Source organism: Diachasma alloeum, unplaced genomic scaffold (genome assembly GCF_001412515.2).
Source record: "Diachasma alloeum isolate Michigan unplaced genomic scaffold, Dall2.0 Dall_scaffold_00203, whole genome shotgun sequence".
Taxonomy (NCBI): domain Eukaryota; kingdom Metazoa; phylum Arthropoda; class Insecta; order Hymenoptera; family Braconidae; genus Diachasma; species Diachasma alloeum.
In genome coordinates, this window is record NW_021680368.1 from 1302184 (window position 1) to 1320137 (window position 17954).

Here is a 17954-nt window from a genome sequence, read left to right on the forward strand (position 1 = left end):
TCGATGAATATCTCAAATGCTACAAGAGTTAGCAAAATTTTCCTAAAAATCTTTTTTGTAAAGAAAAGTGAAGCCTATCGAAGAAGATCTTACAAAAATTTCACTATCTTTCTTAAATTCCGAGTTATTCAACAAAACCTCAACTGGGAGCTAAGTCAACTTAAACCGATTGACCATTTTACTACTGAATTTCTATAAAAAAAGTTGATAGAATTCGATTTTCCTTGTCGAAGTTTTTTTGTTTGATGTTCTTGATGAGAAAAAAATGGAAAGAAAAAAACCTAGAAAATTTGAGCCACGGAAAGTTCAATAGAAATCCAATACAATTGTCTAGCAAATTCCTTAGGTTTTTCTATTAAATTTTTTTGTTCGTTTCTAGCAAAGAATTTGAAAAGATCTTTTGTGTGTTAACGGACTTTTTGTCCCCGACAAAATTTTTCGACATTTTTTCCCTTCCAAATTTTCGTAGAATGTCTTTCGCGATATTTTTTCTTCAAAACCCCATCCTAGCAATAATTTCTTCCCCTTCTAATTCCCCCAATCAATGCCATTTACATAGAAAAAAAATCAATATTCAATGTCCAGTAATAATTCCTTCGTGCATGGGTATAACATAACCAATCAATAAAATAAAATGCTCCTACAACTGTTGATAAAAACACTGAGAGAATAATCCCTCAAAGACTTCAATGAGAATGACTATATTGGACATCTCACGCGTTTAAGCCACCTTATTTCTCTGTAAAGAGCTTCGAAAGTGGATATTTTTTGTCTAGTAGTAATGTTCTACCCACACACACATCATAATTAATGAAAATTAAATATCTAATACTCGTTTTTTCCTTATCAATAAAATTAACGAAGGGACTTGAATATTGTGCAATTTTAATTCTACATTATATACTACATTATATACTTCGAACTTGTGAATGTTCAATTTGTTGTGAGCTACATACATTCTACATGTATAATATAAGCATTATGTTTTGTGGTTTTCTTATAAAGAGATATTTCTTCCATTTTTTTCTGAAAAAATTATTGAAATTATTTATCTATAAATAATAATGAATATCTTAATAAATAAAGAAATAAAATTGAAGGGATGAAAACATAATGTTGAAAATTGTAGAACAATTACAAAGTAAATAATTGCTAACCAGTCGTTTTTATTCAACATGAACATTGGAAATTATGTACTCGATTGGTTAATACTTAGGGCATCATTTTATCCTAGGACTGAATAAAAAGCATTTTTATCTATCTATCTATCTAGACTTCAAAAAGCTCAGAATGTAATGAATTCCACAGTTTTTTCATTTCGTTCATTCAATGAAAATAATAAAAAATAGTCTTAACGAACCGATAATGATGTCATACTTCGGGACTCACTCACTACGAGGCTCTCCCTCCGCTCCAGTGCCAGCAATAAACTGACGTCAATCATCGTCGGTGATCATTCGTTTCTTTCCTCATACATTTATAAAATTGTTTCTAATAACACTCTGATTGATACCCAAGACAAAAATTAGACAAGGAATGGCTCTGACGGACCAGAAATGTAACGTCATTCTAGGTCATCTGAATATTTTGAAATAATTATTCTTCATTAATTTTTTTTTCTTTAGAAAAAATAAGCAACTTGCAAAGTTTTACTTTGAATTCCGACTTAATTCGCCGTAAATAATCGTATAAAAAAGAATGTCATTCGATTATTGCAGATGCTTCAACTTTCCAACATAGGAATTACAATTTCCATTGACAAAGTCTTGATATAAAACATCACATATATGAAAAAATGAAGGGATTCAATGGTGTGTAATAATTAACCGCATTAAAAAATGTTTTGTCTCTCTTAAAATACGCCAATTTAATATTCACACAATACCGACGCATGACTGCCTAAATTATGCTCCGAATACGTTCAGGGGAATCCCCGCAAGTGCCTGGAAATAATCACTCGCCTCGACCGCAAGGGGGCGTTGAGGCGACCCAAAAAACCCCATTAAACGTCCATTCCCACCTCATTCCCACTTCCCACAAGAATCCTTCCCCAACAAGAACCCAATTCTCCCACTCCCCCCATCAACCTACATTCAATCATTCCCCAAGAGTTTTCATCATTAAAAAAATTAATCTCCCCCGCCTTTCTCAAACACTCAGTACTCCGCAAAAAAACTCCCAGTAAAATTTCTCAAACAAGCGAAAAATTTCCAGCAAGGAAATGCACCAACTGCCCCTGGTATCGCTCGTTGGTCTGTTTGCACATCCCCAGAAAATTACGTTGCGTCACGTATTCAATTTTACGATGGCCATACTCCAGCGAGAACCTCCATCGAGTGCCTCCACGAGTTAGATTACTGTCACACGGTTCTCATCGTGCGATTGTGGATCCAGAAAAGTGTGATGAGGAGACGAAAAAACGTTTGAAAAATAAAAAAAAATGGGCTCCCAGATCAGAGTGAAGTCCTCGCGCTTCTGAACGTCAACAGAAAATTTTTGAGAAAGAATGGAGAGGCGAGAAAACAGCGGACGTCGACTTACGGCAAAGTTGCGACAAAAGTGAAAAGAGCGAGAGGAGAGGAAAAGAAATTCAAATACTTTTTGACAGTGCGAGAGGAAGAGCGTTAGCTCAACAAGGCAGAAGAGCCTAGAGAGTGGAGGGAAGAAGGAGAGTATAGACGGTAGACCTGAGCCGCTATCACGTTGATGAAATTCTACGAGGGGTCTCCAACCTCTGTACGATAAAACGTATCTCACGGTCCTTTATCATTCCCTCGACGTGACGACGACGCCACTAGCAGACCCTCCTCCTCACTCAACAGTTTTATTCGCCTCGTTGTGCCTGCTTAAATTCACGTGTTACGACGTTACGAAAATGACGAGTCGAGTGGAGTTAAAGGGGGTTGACGAGGTTGAGAGGACTGTTGAAACCATTTTTTCCGGTTGGTTTGAGGGAAAATCGGGGAGATGAAGAAATTATTCCTGAGGTGGATGTTATTTTTGATGAAGAGATTGTTTGGGTGATTTAGTGTATCTGTTCCGTGCCAACGGAGTATTAAATTCAAGTTCTTTTTTATTGTTTAAAGTGCTCTGTTTATTGTAAAATTATTTACACTGCCATTGGATATATAAATTGTTCGAAATTTCCGTTTGTTACACATGATTCGTAGAAATTCTTGAAATTTGAGATCTACCGTTGATTGCTGTTTAATCTAGACTTCTTCTTCTTCTTCTATTCCAAATGGCTTCATCCCCAACCCAGATAGGCGCAAGTGCAAATTAATTGAGACTCTTAGGTTACATTATTTCAAGAAGTTACAAATTTGTTCAATATATTTGAAATCAGTGGCTCCTGTAGATTCTTCAGTATTATATAGAGGGGACCAGTTGTTAATACGTTGATCATTGAACTGTGGAGGATGCCATGCGCAAGCTGCGTATCTGATGAAAGGGCCTAGTCGTCTCACCGGCGTTTTTTGGCAGCTTTTGGGTGTTCTAACTTTATAGCTCCGTCTCTTGAATTTTGAATTTGAACTAAACCTCCAATAAACACGCTACTTATATCATTCAAAGTAAAAACGACTGAAACATGTATATAATTGGATGTGGATTCTAGTCAGTAGATGTGCAGCCTTTCCTTGATCTGGACATGAATTTTGCAGAATAATTTTATTCTATCAAGTGCGGCTATGGCATTCAGTGGCAGTTCGAAATTGCAACAAAAAGTTTCTATCATTTGTTTTTTGCAACTGCAATTTTTCATTTTTGGGTCACTAATAATGATTCTCCCACCGCGCGCCTAACGGTGAATGCTCATGGAACAGAATCTACATGGAGACGCATCCGTACAACCAATTAGATCGCAAGATTTTCCCGCCAATTTAACTTGCTCGGCTCTGATTGGTGTACGCGGATGAGTCTCCGTGTGGATTTAGTTTCATGGGCGGTCACCCTAAGGAACGCTGGGAGGTTAGCGCGCCTGTCGCTAGGCTATAACCCGCAAAAACATCAAATGCCGCATTTCTATTGATCGAAATTCAAATGGAGAATAATTCAACAGTCGTATGCCCTAAAATTGTAGAAAATGTGTCTCAAGTTTTCCTGCATATCAACGATCGGGATAAGTTTTGCAATAAAATTTTAATCTGCAGAACTTCTCTCTCTCGTTGCTACAAAACTATCGTCAAAGTTTCAACAATTTTGGAGCACTCGGAGCATTATGGCTGATAATTCCATGTTTATGAAAACAAGCCTCGTAAAACTTTCCCAACAATATCAGAATAATCCAAATCGATTAATTATTCCAGATCCACCAATAGTGTCCTTGAGCCTGGGATCAACCCTTACCCCAGAGGACATCAAGGAGGGAGACGACGTTTACTTCGAGTGTCACATTAACGCAAATCCACCGATATCAAAACTCGTCTGGATCCACAACGTGAGTCCCCTAAAACACTCCTAAATTTTCTTTTCTAGAATTACGTACGAAAAATGAAACAGCGGGAAGTGATTCTGTAATCCCAAAATCCCACTAACTCACCTTCAAGAGCCCCAACCCCTATCATACTTCTAAAGAACTCCAGAAGCCGGAGAAAAATTCTGTATTGGATATTTTCTCTTCTCGACCTTGAGAACACTTGTGGGTCTTACCTGAGCAAACCCACGATATTCAACATGATATGATGTGAATGGAGATATGAGAAGTGGAATGATACAGAGATAAATATTTGCATAATGTAGTGGAAGGTGTGACCCACCTCCGATCCGCTCACTTCCTCTTTATCTACTTGAGTCACTTTGTGGCTGATGCCGGGGTCTCCCACCGAATCTTTTCGTCGATCGTTACCAATCTCGGTGGGATCTTGTAATCCCTTAATCCCAATCGGTCTAATCTTCCCGGAGTAGCGGGGGCTGCTATCGTCCGCGAGACCTCATCCCATATCCCTGTCTGGGGGTATTAAGCCAGCCATCGTCTGAGTGAGCTTGGCAACTTTGAATAGTTGGATTCTAGGGCCGGGCTGAAGGAGTTCTGAAATTTTGGTGATGATGATGATAGATTTTCATTCCACGGGGAGAATTGACGGATTATTAGATTAGATTAGAACCATCCAATATGGCGGAGATTTTAACCCTGGATTATCCAGCGTATGAGCCATATGTACCTCAAGTTTTTTGGTTTCAAAAAATAATTAACTATAGACACGAGGAGGATTGTTAAATTCAACACATCCCAGAAGTATCGTCTTAACACAGCTCTAAAGAGAAGATTAGTGTAAGAAAGCGGTCTGGCTCCGAAATTTGAGGAGAGTTCCTCTGACGTTTTCCTCAACTTTTTATCTGGATGACCAATAAATAAGTCGACGATACAATTTTACGTATCAATAAGACGATTAGCCTCGGAAAGTTTTTTCTGATTAATGTGAGTTGCTCACATTACCTCGCCTTCGGCTTTGATTATAGTCACATTCGTCTGGAAATACTTTGCCGGCCGTGTGATGTAAACTATTTTATGTGACAGTCTCGACCATTGCGATTTATCGGGTCCAGTAACATAAAACAACTTTATTCAGACAGTTAATACATTTGCAACGTACTCTGCGTTTACTCACTCGATTCTCTCTATCTCGCACGTTATTTACTGTATACAGCGGATACTTCCTATGATTTCGCTTCTAGTCAAGCCAATATACTCCGTTTGTCCATGGCAACCCGAAAATAAAATTTGTGCAAAAAAAAAATACTGGGGTGCTCAGAAAATTGCCTTGATTAACCCTCGATTATGTGCGCTCGGCCGTCAGCCTTCATCCGTCGCACGGTTAGTGAGACGCCGCTGAGTTAAATCGAGCGCGCTGTTGCCACCTTGGCGCTTACCGCTATGCGCGCATTTGAAGTGTGGCAGTGGATGTAGCAACACTGTCCCTCCAGGGGTCGACAGGAACTCACTCGCATCGGGCGACGCGGCCTCGCTATTCTGCCCGTTCGACGTTTCTTTTCTTTTCTTAGCTGAACAAATTTCCCGGGAAAAAAACGGACAACGCCAACGCTTAATAAAAGGATTGAACAAGAAACTCTAATTTTTCAGAATTTTTAAGCGTTGAAAAACACACTAGAATATAAAAAACTACATCTGGCGGCGCCGCGCTCGTTGAGCGAGTGATCGAGGGTTAACATATCCAAACATGCATTCCTAAAAACGTCCATAATTATAGTTATTGTTACTAATTGAAAAATATTAAAAATTCCCCTCTCAATGCCTCAGGCAACAACAGTTTCACTTTAACTCAACGAATCAAGGAAAAAAATTCCAATTTGTAGAGAAAACAATAATCAACACATTCGATGCGGAAAATTATGCTCCACACTTCCTTTTTTTACACAAATGATTGTTAAAATTTTTCCCTTCGCCCATCATCTCAGACCACCAGCTGACTGACTTGCCCCGCCTCATTAATGCGCACGTCACCTAAATTTCATTGCGCGCTGCGCAGTGAATTCGTTTGAAATTTTAAAATTCCAATTTCCTCAAAAAATTCAGTGGAATTTTGAATTTTTGAACAGCAGGAAGATGAAAATTCTTCAACGCACTTCAACTGTTAATCGAAATATGAAGAATTCAGTACCAAATTATTTTGAATTTTCCGAATTTCTACTGATTTTCATGCAATAATTTAATTAAAATTCAAAGTTTCCTTTAAGGTTTTTATCAAATTACTAATTTTCAATAACGATATTCCTTAACATTTCAGTGGAACTACAACGTAATTGAAATTTTTACAAAGTGTACCACAAATTTTAGCCGACAATGTTCAACAGAACTGCAAAGACAAATCCTCTGTTGTTTAAAATTCTACATAAAATGACTTCAATAAATATTTACGCTACATACCACATCATTACCTCCACTCGTTCCTCATTCCGGCCTCTGTACTCATCTTTCTCTCCCAAGTAACGCGCTTTTGCTCCTCTACTCCTTCCTCTGTACTCAGTACTGAGGAGCCCAGCCCCACGATCTTCGCTTCTGCTCCAGGCTCGAGGGGTGCACCTTTTCCACAGCGAGGATGCCGGAAACTGTTGGGTAGATGCGAAACTACCATCTGGGGTAGTGCAACAGATTTGCGACGAAATTGCATCTTAAAAATATCATCCTACCTTCGTACTAAAACCCCTTCCTGCACTATACTCAAACGAATTTTTTTCTCATTCTTTTTATTTTCATTTTTTTCCAGGTCTTTTTCGCATTCTTTCCCTCTCGTGTTCCTCGTACATGTCTCGAGCCTATGTACGACATATATTTTTTTCCATTATTTTTTATTTCTTTGTTGAAGGCAGGGAGCAGAAAGGACCAATCTTAAAATCTCGGGATCTCCATCGTCGATTTTCCGTATGAATTCAGTGGAGTGTGTGATATCATTTGATGTTGGGAGGATTTCAGGATTATAGAGGGCGGGGGTCGGGGGGATTCGGAGGGAACAATTTGTGAATTGAATAGAGAAGGAAAATATAGGTCAAATTGACAAAATTTATTATAACTGTTAATTCATCTCGATAGTGAGAGATGGAAGAAAATGTTAAAAAGTATTGGTGAAGAGAATTGAATAAACTTGGAAAAAACGGGTAGGGGAGGGTGTGCCTGCACCGCTCAGCGCGTAATACCGCTCACCCGATTTTCTCCGCAACCATCAACTTAAAAATTTCTTTCTGTTTCTGATCATGAAGAATTTGATGATAGGATGTGATTGTCGGAAAATTTTCACTTTATTTACCACTTTAAATATGAAAAGACACGTAACGAAGTTTTGAGGTCTTTACAGTGCAAAATTTGTGGACTTTTAATTAAGGTTTTTTATAGTTTCAAACGCTGAATTCTCATATTAAACTGTGGTTATTCGATTCGTGGTACTTTCACGCGTAATTTGAGACCAATTCGAACTCAAAACTCCACTCATGTCAATAATTATCAACAATTTCGTTGACGCCGAGCGGAGCCGGTAATACCGCTCATAGGATCGGACACGTAGTTGCTCGACAGCACTCGAGTGCAGATTAGGTTGCGGCGCGAGCGGTACACGCAAAACCCTATGAGCGGCATTGGAATCGTGCCGAGCGGTATTACCCGACGGCGGGTAGTACCGCTCAATAGGCTCTCTCTTTTATTTTCAATCAATGTTGTGGATTCTAAGGAGAATTAGGCGTCTACACTTCGAGAATAACGAATTCAATAGTTAAAGAAGTCTCACAAATACGTTTTTTATTTATACTCAAGTTGAAATATAAAATATAAAACTGGCATTTCCCCTTAGGTGGGCGGCACAGGCACACCATCCCTTAGTCAACATTTTTATGGAACTATTTATTTCTCATGTATACAGTGTGGAGAGTACTCATAATATTTGTGTTGTCTGACTTGATACAAGAGTTATGATAATTATATGGGTCAAAGTCCCATCCAGGTCTGACTTCACAAATTCGATTGCTCCTTTTATCATACATCAATTCAGTAGCGAAGGGGTCAAACGGTTTAAGTCAACTTAGTTTTTAATTCAGTTTTCCAGAAATATTTCCGAATTTAAGAAAGATAGCGAAATTTTCATAATAACCTTTCTTGTAGAACGAATTGAGTGCTACTGAAAAGTTTATGAGGAAAATTTTGCTATCTCCCTTAGATTTCGTGATATTCATTGAAAACTGGCGAATAACCAAAATCGACTGAAACCGTTTGAGCAGTTCGCTACTGAATTGTTTACATTATAGGATTCATTACATCTCCGGCTATGCAGGTAAGTGCGATGCTGCATATTTACATGCTAATGTAAAACATGATTGACCTAATCTGGTGGATGTTACGTTGATAATCACGTAGTTAAGCCTTAAGGGGTCTTTTCAGTAATTTTTACCACACATAATTATATATGAATTTGTTCATAATCTCTCGTTTTGCTCCGACATTATAAAATATAGGTCTCCGGACAGATAATTGCAAAAATTAAATTAAGGATAATCGGGCGGGGAGAAGGATATCCAAAAACAGCAGCCAATTTTGTGAAGATTTTTTCCCACATCATTGAATCTATTTAGAGACCGTTTGGAGAATTTGAGAGACCCCCGAAGTAGGGCAACAACAAAAAAATTTTTAATGTTGCTCCTTATATATGAGGTTAAAGGGAGCATCTATAATGTGGAAAAAATACTGAAATTATCGATGACCCATGTATATTTTACAATTTTATAAAAATAAAAGAAGTTGAAAAAATTAATTGAATTTTAATTGGGAAGAATCATTGAATTTTATAATTAATATAATCATAAAATATAATTTTTCATTGAGAGAGGCCTACTATTTGATTGATTTTTGTCAGTGATTCTGAATTGTTTAATTCTCCTGCTAACGAGCGAAAAATTCATCAGCTGTAAAAAAAGCTCTCTTGCGAATTCCTCATGGAGCTATTGATTACGCAGATGATTACCTAATTAATCTAGATGATTCATTCCCCTCGTCATCAATAAGTTTATCATCGATGAGGAGAGAGAACTGACGATTCAGTCGATTAAGTTTTAATGGGGGCATTGATATTCTCCAGACGCCGATTGAAGATTTATATTGAGTTATTTCTATCTCAAGAATGGGAGGCGGAAAATTACTGATGAATTGACCTTCGAAAAGCACTTGGAGTCATTCCAGGGGGATTGTGATGTGTATATGTCAATACATAAAAGCGCTATTTTGCTGGAGGCAATGGTGGAGAGAGACGATCGTAAAATGAAATAGGAGTATCTCGAGATACATAAAAGGGAAGCTTTGGGAATGAACCGCAAAGAAAGCATCGGGCATAATGAAGATGGGTGATTAAATCTCTCGTTCGTTTCACGACGAACGATTGAGCGACGTCGTAACGAGGCGTATTGATAAGGCAATCCAATCATCGCTATTTTTTTTAGTATTAAATGTCTTTAATTTCTTTGTTTTTCATTTCACTTTTTTGTTTTCAAACTAGGCAGTAAAAAGGAATTATTTCTTAGCCTTTAATCTTCTTTATATTTTTGGATAACCATTAACGTATCAATATAGTGAAACATAAAACCAAAATTGAATTTTCATTATTTTTTATGGAATCTATTCGTCAAACAACAAAAAATGCCTCACAACTTGATCCTTCCAACCCTCATTAAAATAACATATATTGCATAAATTTTTTTTTTCCAGTTAGAAAAGGCGAATTTTTACTAAATTGTTAAAGACAAAAAAAAATCAACGGAATTTAATTTAGCTACTACTATATTCAGATTTAACGAATCGAAAAACATAAAATCCAATGGAATATCATTTCAACCTGATATGTAAGCAAAAACCCTTCCAGCTTACAGACTGAAGTATTCATCTGACTTCATTTGTTCCGCTCTGTTTTATCACTTCATTACTGAATTTATATCCCATTATCAACAATAGAACATTTGAATTTTGGCGCTGAAGGATAACACAAACCAAAGACGATAGATCTAAGTAGAGGCCTAAATCAGGGGGGTTTGAGTGACCCCGATTAAAATGAGTATGACTCCGTGGGAAAGATGGCGCCACAGTCGATGGTCGATAATAAAATATGAAGAGGATCTCTATCATACTTTCGTCGGTAAGACTGATCTGGGTAGGCGCAGGGTTGGGCAAGTAAAATACCTTACGTAAAATACTGAGTATTTTACACCTATTACACCGTGTATTTTACGTCAATTTTTTACATTTATAAAAGATAAAATACTTGCTGCGATGGCCATTATGAAAAAATAAGTGTTTAAAATAAAGTTAATAAGTGTTGGACGAAATACCGACTAGATTTGACGTAATCAACAGAGCACGGATGGAATGTCACAAAGGTCAAATTCCACAAGGGTCACAAGGGGATGATCAAATTTCATAATGGTCAAACGTCACTAGGGTCACAAGAGGATGGTCAAATTTCACGAGGGACAAACAGCACTGGTGTCACAAAGGCACGATCAAGTTTCATGAGAGTCAAACGTCACGAGAGTCACAAGGGGATGGTCAAACTTCGCGAAGGTCAAACGTCACGAGAATCACAAAGGGATGGTCAAATTTTACGAGAGTCAAACATCAGGAGAACCGCAACGGGATGGTCAAATTTCATGAGAGTCAAACATCACGAGAATCACAACGGGATGGTCAAATTTCATGAGGATCAAACATCGCGAGGGTCACAAGAGTCACGAGAGAATACGACGCTTTAACGATCCTTAAAAGTTACATGGAACAATCTCAGACTCTCAATTGTGAGAAGGATAATGGTGTTAAGGATGTTCTACACTCTTTCTGCCAAAATTCACGTTTTTTAAATTTTTTCTGGCAAACTTATGATGGAATTGACGTGAAAAAATATAACGTTTTTGCGTTTTGTCATTATTTAATGACTGACGAAATTTTAAGGTGGTGCGAACATTTTCCTGCGTTTTCTCTAAACTTTTAAAAAGAATCACAAAACTGTAGAAAAAACCCATGAAAATTATCGCACCTTCGTGAGCCATTAAAAAATGACAAACCACAAAATCGTTATATTTTTTCACGTCACTCCCATCGATAATTTGCCAGAAAAATGAAAACAACGTCAATTTTGAGTAAAGGGTGTCGAACATCCTTAATTATTCAGGGTTATTGAATTTTCCACGTGATCATTTCGAATCCTGAAAAGTTGAAAACTGGATCGTCCCCTTGTGACCCTTGCGACGTTTGACCCTCGTGAAATTTGACCATCTCCTTGTGACTCTTTTGTTCCTTCTAATCTTTTGACCTCGATGACTCATTTGATTCTTGTGACCTACTTGGTCTTTCTGGTTGGCTTTAATACTTGACTCTTGTACTTAGCCCTTGTAACCCTTGAGAGTCGATCGTCATCAGATACTCTGGGTGATGAAGTCCTTCAAATACATAAAATACAGTTTAAAATATTCAACAGAAAAGCCAATAGCAGTCGATTGGTTGTTGAAAAATTAGTTGTTGAATTTCAACAACTAGTTGGGGAAACTTAACAACTAATTAATTAATTTCGAATTCTTAAATTTTTTCGTCCGTGGTTTGATGGCGTGTGGAATTAATACATGCGTATTTATCAAGATATAAAAGGCCGACGTCATAATTTATGAATAAATCTCTTCAACTTCAATCATTTCCATCTTCAAGTATATGATCCTCAAAAAATATGATAAATAAATTCCGAGTTCATTCCGACCTCGTCTCCCCCATCGTTCCATGCTCCATTCCGTTCTCCCAGTGGGCCAGTGAAGCAAAAAAGCCCTCGTTCACAAGAGAAAAAAATTGGAAAAAAAAGCAAACTTCGGCCCATCTCGAGTGGCGTCCGGGAATGAGGGTGAGAACGGCCGGTGATGTCGGAAGGAAGGAAGGAAGGAAGATAAAAAGGAAGAAGAGCCAGGAAAAAAAGGGTACCTGAGTACTAGAAAGAGACTTTTCACCAAAAAAATAACAAAAGTGTTGGAAAAAAAGGTGAGATACAAGTGCGTCGAGGGGAGAAAAATACAGTGGTTAAGGCTTGGCTGGCAATTTTTCAAAGAATCAGTGCTCCTTCTGACCGGAATGAAGGTGTTCTCCTTGTCCCACTCATTCGGTCTTCTCCCCTTATATCCTTTCTCAATGAAAAAGAGGTAGAAATAGAATGGATGGGGAACTGGGAGTCTTCGCCTGCGGCGAGGAATTCGAAGTGGACGGTCGTTGGTTAACCAACCGTAGTGCCTCGAGGCTCGAGCAAAGGGAATCGAAACTCTCCAAGGGAAAATATCGGAGTGTAGTCAGCCGCGCGTGAACGATAGCGCTTCAAAACTCAATTTTTGTAATACTCTGGACGAAATCATTCTTCGGAGGAACTGAAGAATAATTGGGGAACGAGGGAATTGAGCCTTTGGAAGACATTCATTTTTAGAGAGGAATATTATCGGTGAATTTTAGCTCAGCACAATTTTCAGGTGAAATTCTCAATGAACATTCGTTAAACCTCGAAGAGTACATGAATTTTTAGATTTTTATGTGAATATTTGGGCTGAATGCTTGAGGAAAACGAGGTTTTCTCGCAATTTTGGGATATTGCAGTCGTATAACGTCGATTTTTGGAGGAATTTTCCGGTACACTCCTTCAATTTTTATAACGTTACAGTTCTACTGAAATTTCAAGGAATTTCGTCATTCATGAAATTCTTATTCATTTTGAAATATCAGAGACAGTAATGACTTTCTTTCATTTGATTATCCATTAATTGTCACACTGTTGAAGACAGCCTAGGCTGAACTAGAATCATATTTTTTTTCATTCCACTTTTAAAAAATCCAGTGTAACGATTTTTGAAGCTTATTCCTATAGAATTCCAATAGAATAGAAAATTTTATAGAATTTCCACTGGCATTCTATTGAAAAATTATATTTGTTTTTTGCGCTGATTATATTGGATATTCAATAAGAGAAAGTCGATAGATTTCGAAATTCTATTTGAATTTTTCTCTTAGATTTTTTCTATTAGAATTATTGGGCACAAATTTTCTACGTTTTTTCCGCTGGATTTTATTTTGTTTTGCATTGCAGAATCCGAGTGGAAAAAACTTGGAAAATTGGTGCCCAAGCATTCTTATAGAAAAAATCTCAAGAGAAAAATTCAAACAAAAATTTTAAATCTATTGACTTTATCTGACCGAATATCCAATGGAATCAGCTCAAAAAAAAAGTAGAATTTATCAATATAATTTCACCAGAATTTTCTAGCAAATTCTCTAGGTTTTCTATTGAATTTTTTCATACGTGTAAAAATTAATGAAAGTGAGAAACCGCAAGGTTTTACTATTCTGGCACCCGTGGACAACAGTATGCGCGCGCCCTCTTCTAGTAAATTTACAATCTACAATCGTCAATTCATAATGTATAACGTTACAGTAAAAATTTTTACAGTAAAAATTTTAAATCTGTTGACTTTTTCTTACCGAATATCCAATAGAATCAGCTCAAAAAAACAAGTAGAATTTATCAATATAATTCCACCAGAATTTTCTAGCAAATTCTCTAGGTTTTCTATTGAAGTTTTTCATACGTGTAAAAATTAACGAAAGTGAAAAACGGTAAGGTTTTACTATTCTGGCACCCGTGGACAACAGTATGCGCACGGCCTCTTCTAGTAAATTTACAATCTACAATCATCAATTCATAATGCATCTATATTTAAATTAATCCTGCTTCTTAATGATGAATCATCCAATTATTAAACTTTACGAATTCTTCCCCATCTCCAACATCATCATCATAATCATCATCACCATCATCATTTACAACCCCCCGGAATGAAGCTCTTACCCCTAACAAGAACCCAAATTTACAAACAAGACGAACGACTCTGGGGCACGATCCCCAGCCCCAAAAAAACTCAAACTGCAACAACAGTAGCCATACCGAGGCGTTACGAATTTTCTACCTGACGGAACATGGTTGCGTGCAGCAGGTGGAAGAATAGATTGGATACGAGATGAGAGAACGTACGAATGGGTGAGATAAAACGAGAAAGAAGTTGAAACGAAGACGAGAAAGAATCGGAGAGGGGGGAAACGAGTTGAGAGGGAGGGGGAGGTGGAAGTTCTTGAGGAGATAGAAAAGATGAGTGGGGTCAACTGCACAGGGGGCAGAGGGTTGCACATTCCTGGGTTTATGTGCACTTCTTTCTTGGAGCTAACTCGAGGGTGGACTCAACACCCCTCACGTTCCTCTGCCCTCTGACCCAGTGGATACTGGACATTCCGGGGAGAAATGAAGGTCTGGGGGATGGGGACGTGCTGGGAGCAAAGGAAAACGAATGGTTGGGGTTCAGACTGGAGGTGGAGTTCCTTTGGGGGAATTCTATCGATGAAATTTCAGGGATTTTTTGGCAGGTGGCGGGAGGCCTCTAGCATTTTTGGGGGTCTTTCGAGATCGAGGGGGGATATCGAAATTTTTGTGAAGACATTTTTTGTGGAGGAAAGCGAAAGTGAATGTTACATTGATTTCACTGGGATTACAATTGATTACATCAGCGAGTGACACCACGATTACGCCTGTGAATAGTCCCTCGGTATGAAAGATATAGCCGTCCGCAGATTTTTATTGAACACTTCAATAGAATCGACAAAAAACTAATAGAAAGTTCAATAGAAATCCCATAGAATCGTCCAGAGAATTCGTTAGGTTTTTCTACTACATTTTTTCATACATCCTACATAACCGATAGGTTTGTGCTTGAATAAAAAAAATTAAAAGTGACTCAAAATATCTTAATCAAGAATAATCCACGATGATCTATCACGAAGACCCCAAAGCTTTTTTCATATCCATGAAGTTCTCGACAAAAAAAATCCGCTTGCATTTTCCTCTAAATATCAAACAAACAATCGTCTCGATCCATTCTTTCTCCCTCCAGTAACTCAAAAATCTCCAATAATTGCTGCCAACCATTGAATATTAATTAATCGATACTTTTAATGATTTCATCCTTGACTGAAGACAAAATGAGAGAGAATGGATGAACGACGGAGGGGTGAACGATACAAATAAGAGTAGAGAGAGGCCAGTGTGGAGTGGTGGTGCAAAGACTGCCAAAGTATGAAGGAGAAAGAACGGTCTCCGCCCATTGTCGTGAAAAGCGACCTCAAGTCACTGCCCTCCAATATCACCCTTCGCCCACTGTGAAGAGTCACTATACTACCGCCACCCAATGGGTTCCTCTCATACCTCTTCCACCTTTCTCATCTTTCATTCTGGGCCTCCCACCAGACGAATGACCTCGTTTCAAATCGATTTGAAATCGTCTCGTTGGCATCGACAGCCAGATTCCCATCTGCCGTGGGGCCGACGGGAATGAAAAAACCTGGGGATTTCGTTCGAGGAAGAATTGTTGATTGAATTCAGAAATAAATGTTCTTTTTCGGAAATCAGACTTCGATTGTAGGTAAACGACGGGACGATTTATAAATCATCCCGGGTTGAGAGGGAAATGTCGAAAGATAATAAAGGTCTTGTGGCTTTTTGTTGTATCCAGAGCGGGGGGGGGAAGCGCCTCGCTACATCCCCATTTACGCATTAGTATACGGACACGACGACGTGCGTAGTTGAGACGACTGGACATCCGCGACATCATCGCTCTCTGTCAGGCGCCAATAAAATGTATACAGTGGACTCTGGTTAGAGTCGACTGTTTTGCGGGATAGGGGAAGCGAATTCGGAGAATTCGACTCTATTTTCCTGCCCCCACTACGCGCTCACACCGAGCCCGACTTCCGAGAACTGGGAACGATAAAATGAAAAATACTATTTCTTTTCCCTCTCAATTCAACACTTTATTTTAATGATAAACTTTAGTTCACAGCTTCAACTATAATAGCAATATTCATATAGATTCAGACGATTTTTTTATTATCAATATTTTTAATTTCATTGATTATATTTGATCACAGAAGCTTTGTACCTAACATTCCATAGAACAGATATTTCTTCTGGAGTTAACGAACCATGTGAATCAAAAATGTTACGGTCGTTTTCTTTATCTCCCTTCATTATTTTATTTCATCCAATTTCGAATTAATTTTATGCCAACAAAACGAGATCCTCCCCCCATGACAGCCAGAAGTGGACTAAATTTTTTGATCGACAATTCAAATGCAGAATATTTTATTTTTCGTCTTTACTCGAATCGGAAGACAATAGCAATTTGAAGAAAATATTGGAGTGTTTACTCTCCGGCTTGCGTGGGGACAGAGTGGGGGAAGCGCTCGAGCGGCGAGAACAAAAAATTGAGGGGAAGTTCGACACTAACCAATATAACTCTAACCAGAGTCCACTGTACTTCTCTCTCCAAATTAAGACTATCAAAAGTCTTATCTTAAGACCTTTAAAATATTAAAATAAGGTATTCTTTTTTTTGGATGATCATCAATGATTCTGCTCTTGATATAATGATTCATTTATTCCAAACGAGATTCGTTAATAGTTAACGAATGGTTCACTTGAATGGCGAAAGTCAAGTCAAACAAGGCTTCTCAAATGTACATTCGTTAACTATTAACGAATGAACATTTGTTGGGACCGAATAGACCCTAACCTCCAACCAAAATCCATTCGTTAACAATAACTAATCCGTTCTATCAGTGCTTCTGGTCCTGGTTCTGCCGTCGATTAAGTCTGATCGCTATCCATTGGACAGCGGGTGGGTGGAAGTGGGGAAAAATTTCAAGTAGAGTTTCAAACGTCTTAAGGTTTTCAGAAGTCTCAAATTAAGACCTTTAAAAGTCTGAACTCAACATTTTCAGAAAGCGTTAGTCCCTATGGATTTCCGGGAAAAAATCTAAATGACTTAATTTATTGCATTCTCATAAGTTATTAAGTTTTTCTATCCTCATATGTTGTTAATGAAAGCAACAATAACTGTTTGAATTAAATACATTTATTTGTTAATTAATATTGATATAATAAGGCATATATCACGGTAAAAACCTATTATCGATGTTAATCCTCTAATGATCATCTCCACATTTCTATATTTACTATCTTCATATTCTCCCTTGCTGCTGAACACTTCTAGATACCATTTATTATGTTACATCGTACATTTACTACCTAATGTGAATATTTAATCGCAATGCGTTTGATATTTCTATTCTATTTGTAAGTCTCGTAATTGGCCTCGGCTGTCTTGACTTGAATAAATTAAATAAATAAATAAATAAATAAATTTAATTAATTGTTTGAATCAAATAAGAACTCTCAACATGAGACTTTCAGGCTTCAAATTAAGACTATTGAAAGTCTTATCTTAAGACCTTTAAAATCTTAAAGTAACGTATTATTTCTTTTCTGGGTAATCATCGATGATTCTGCTTCTGGTCCTGGCTCTGCCGTCGATTAAACCGATCGCTATCCATTGGACAGCGGGTG

General features: G+C 37.8%; 1 protein-coding gene across 1 annotated transcript in view; it reads left to right on the forward strand.

Annotated features, from left to right (window-relative positions):
* Nucleotides 1-17954, forward strand: part of LOC107035956 (hemicentin-1) — a 222807-nt gene that overhangs the window by 164433 nt on the left and 40420 nt on the right. Inside the window, exon 9 of the mRNA XM_015253624.2 lies at nucleotides 4308-4438. Coding sequence (XP_015109110.2) covers nucleotides 4308-4438 — 131 coding nt within the window. The remainder of the gene's footprint in view (nucleotides 1-4307; nucleotides 4439-17954) is intronic.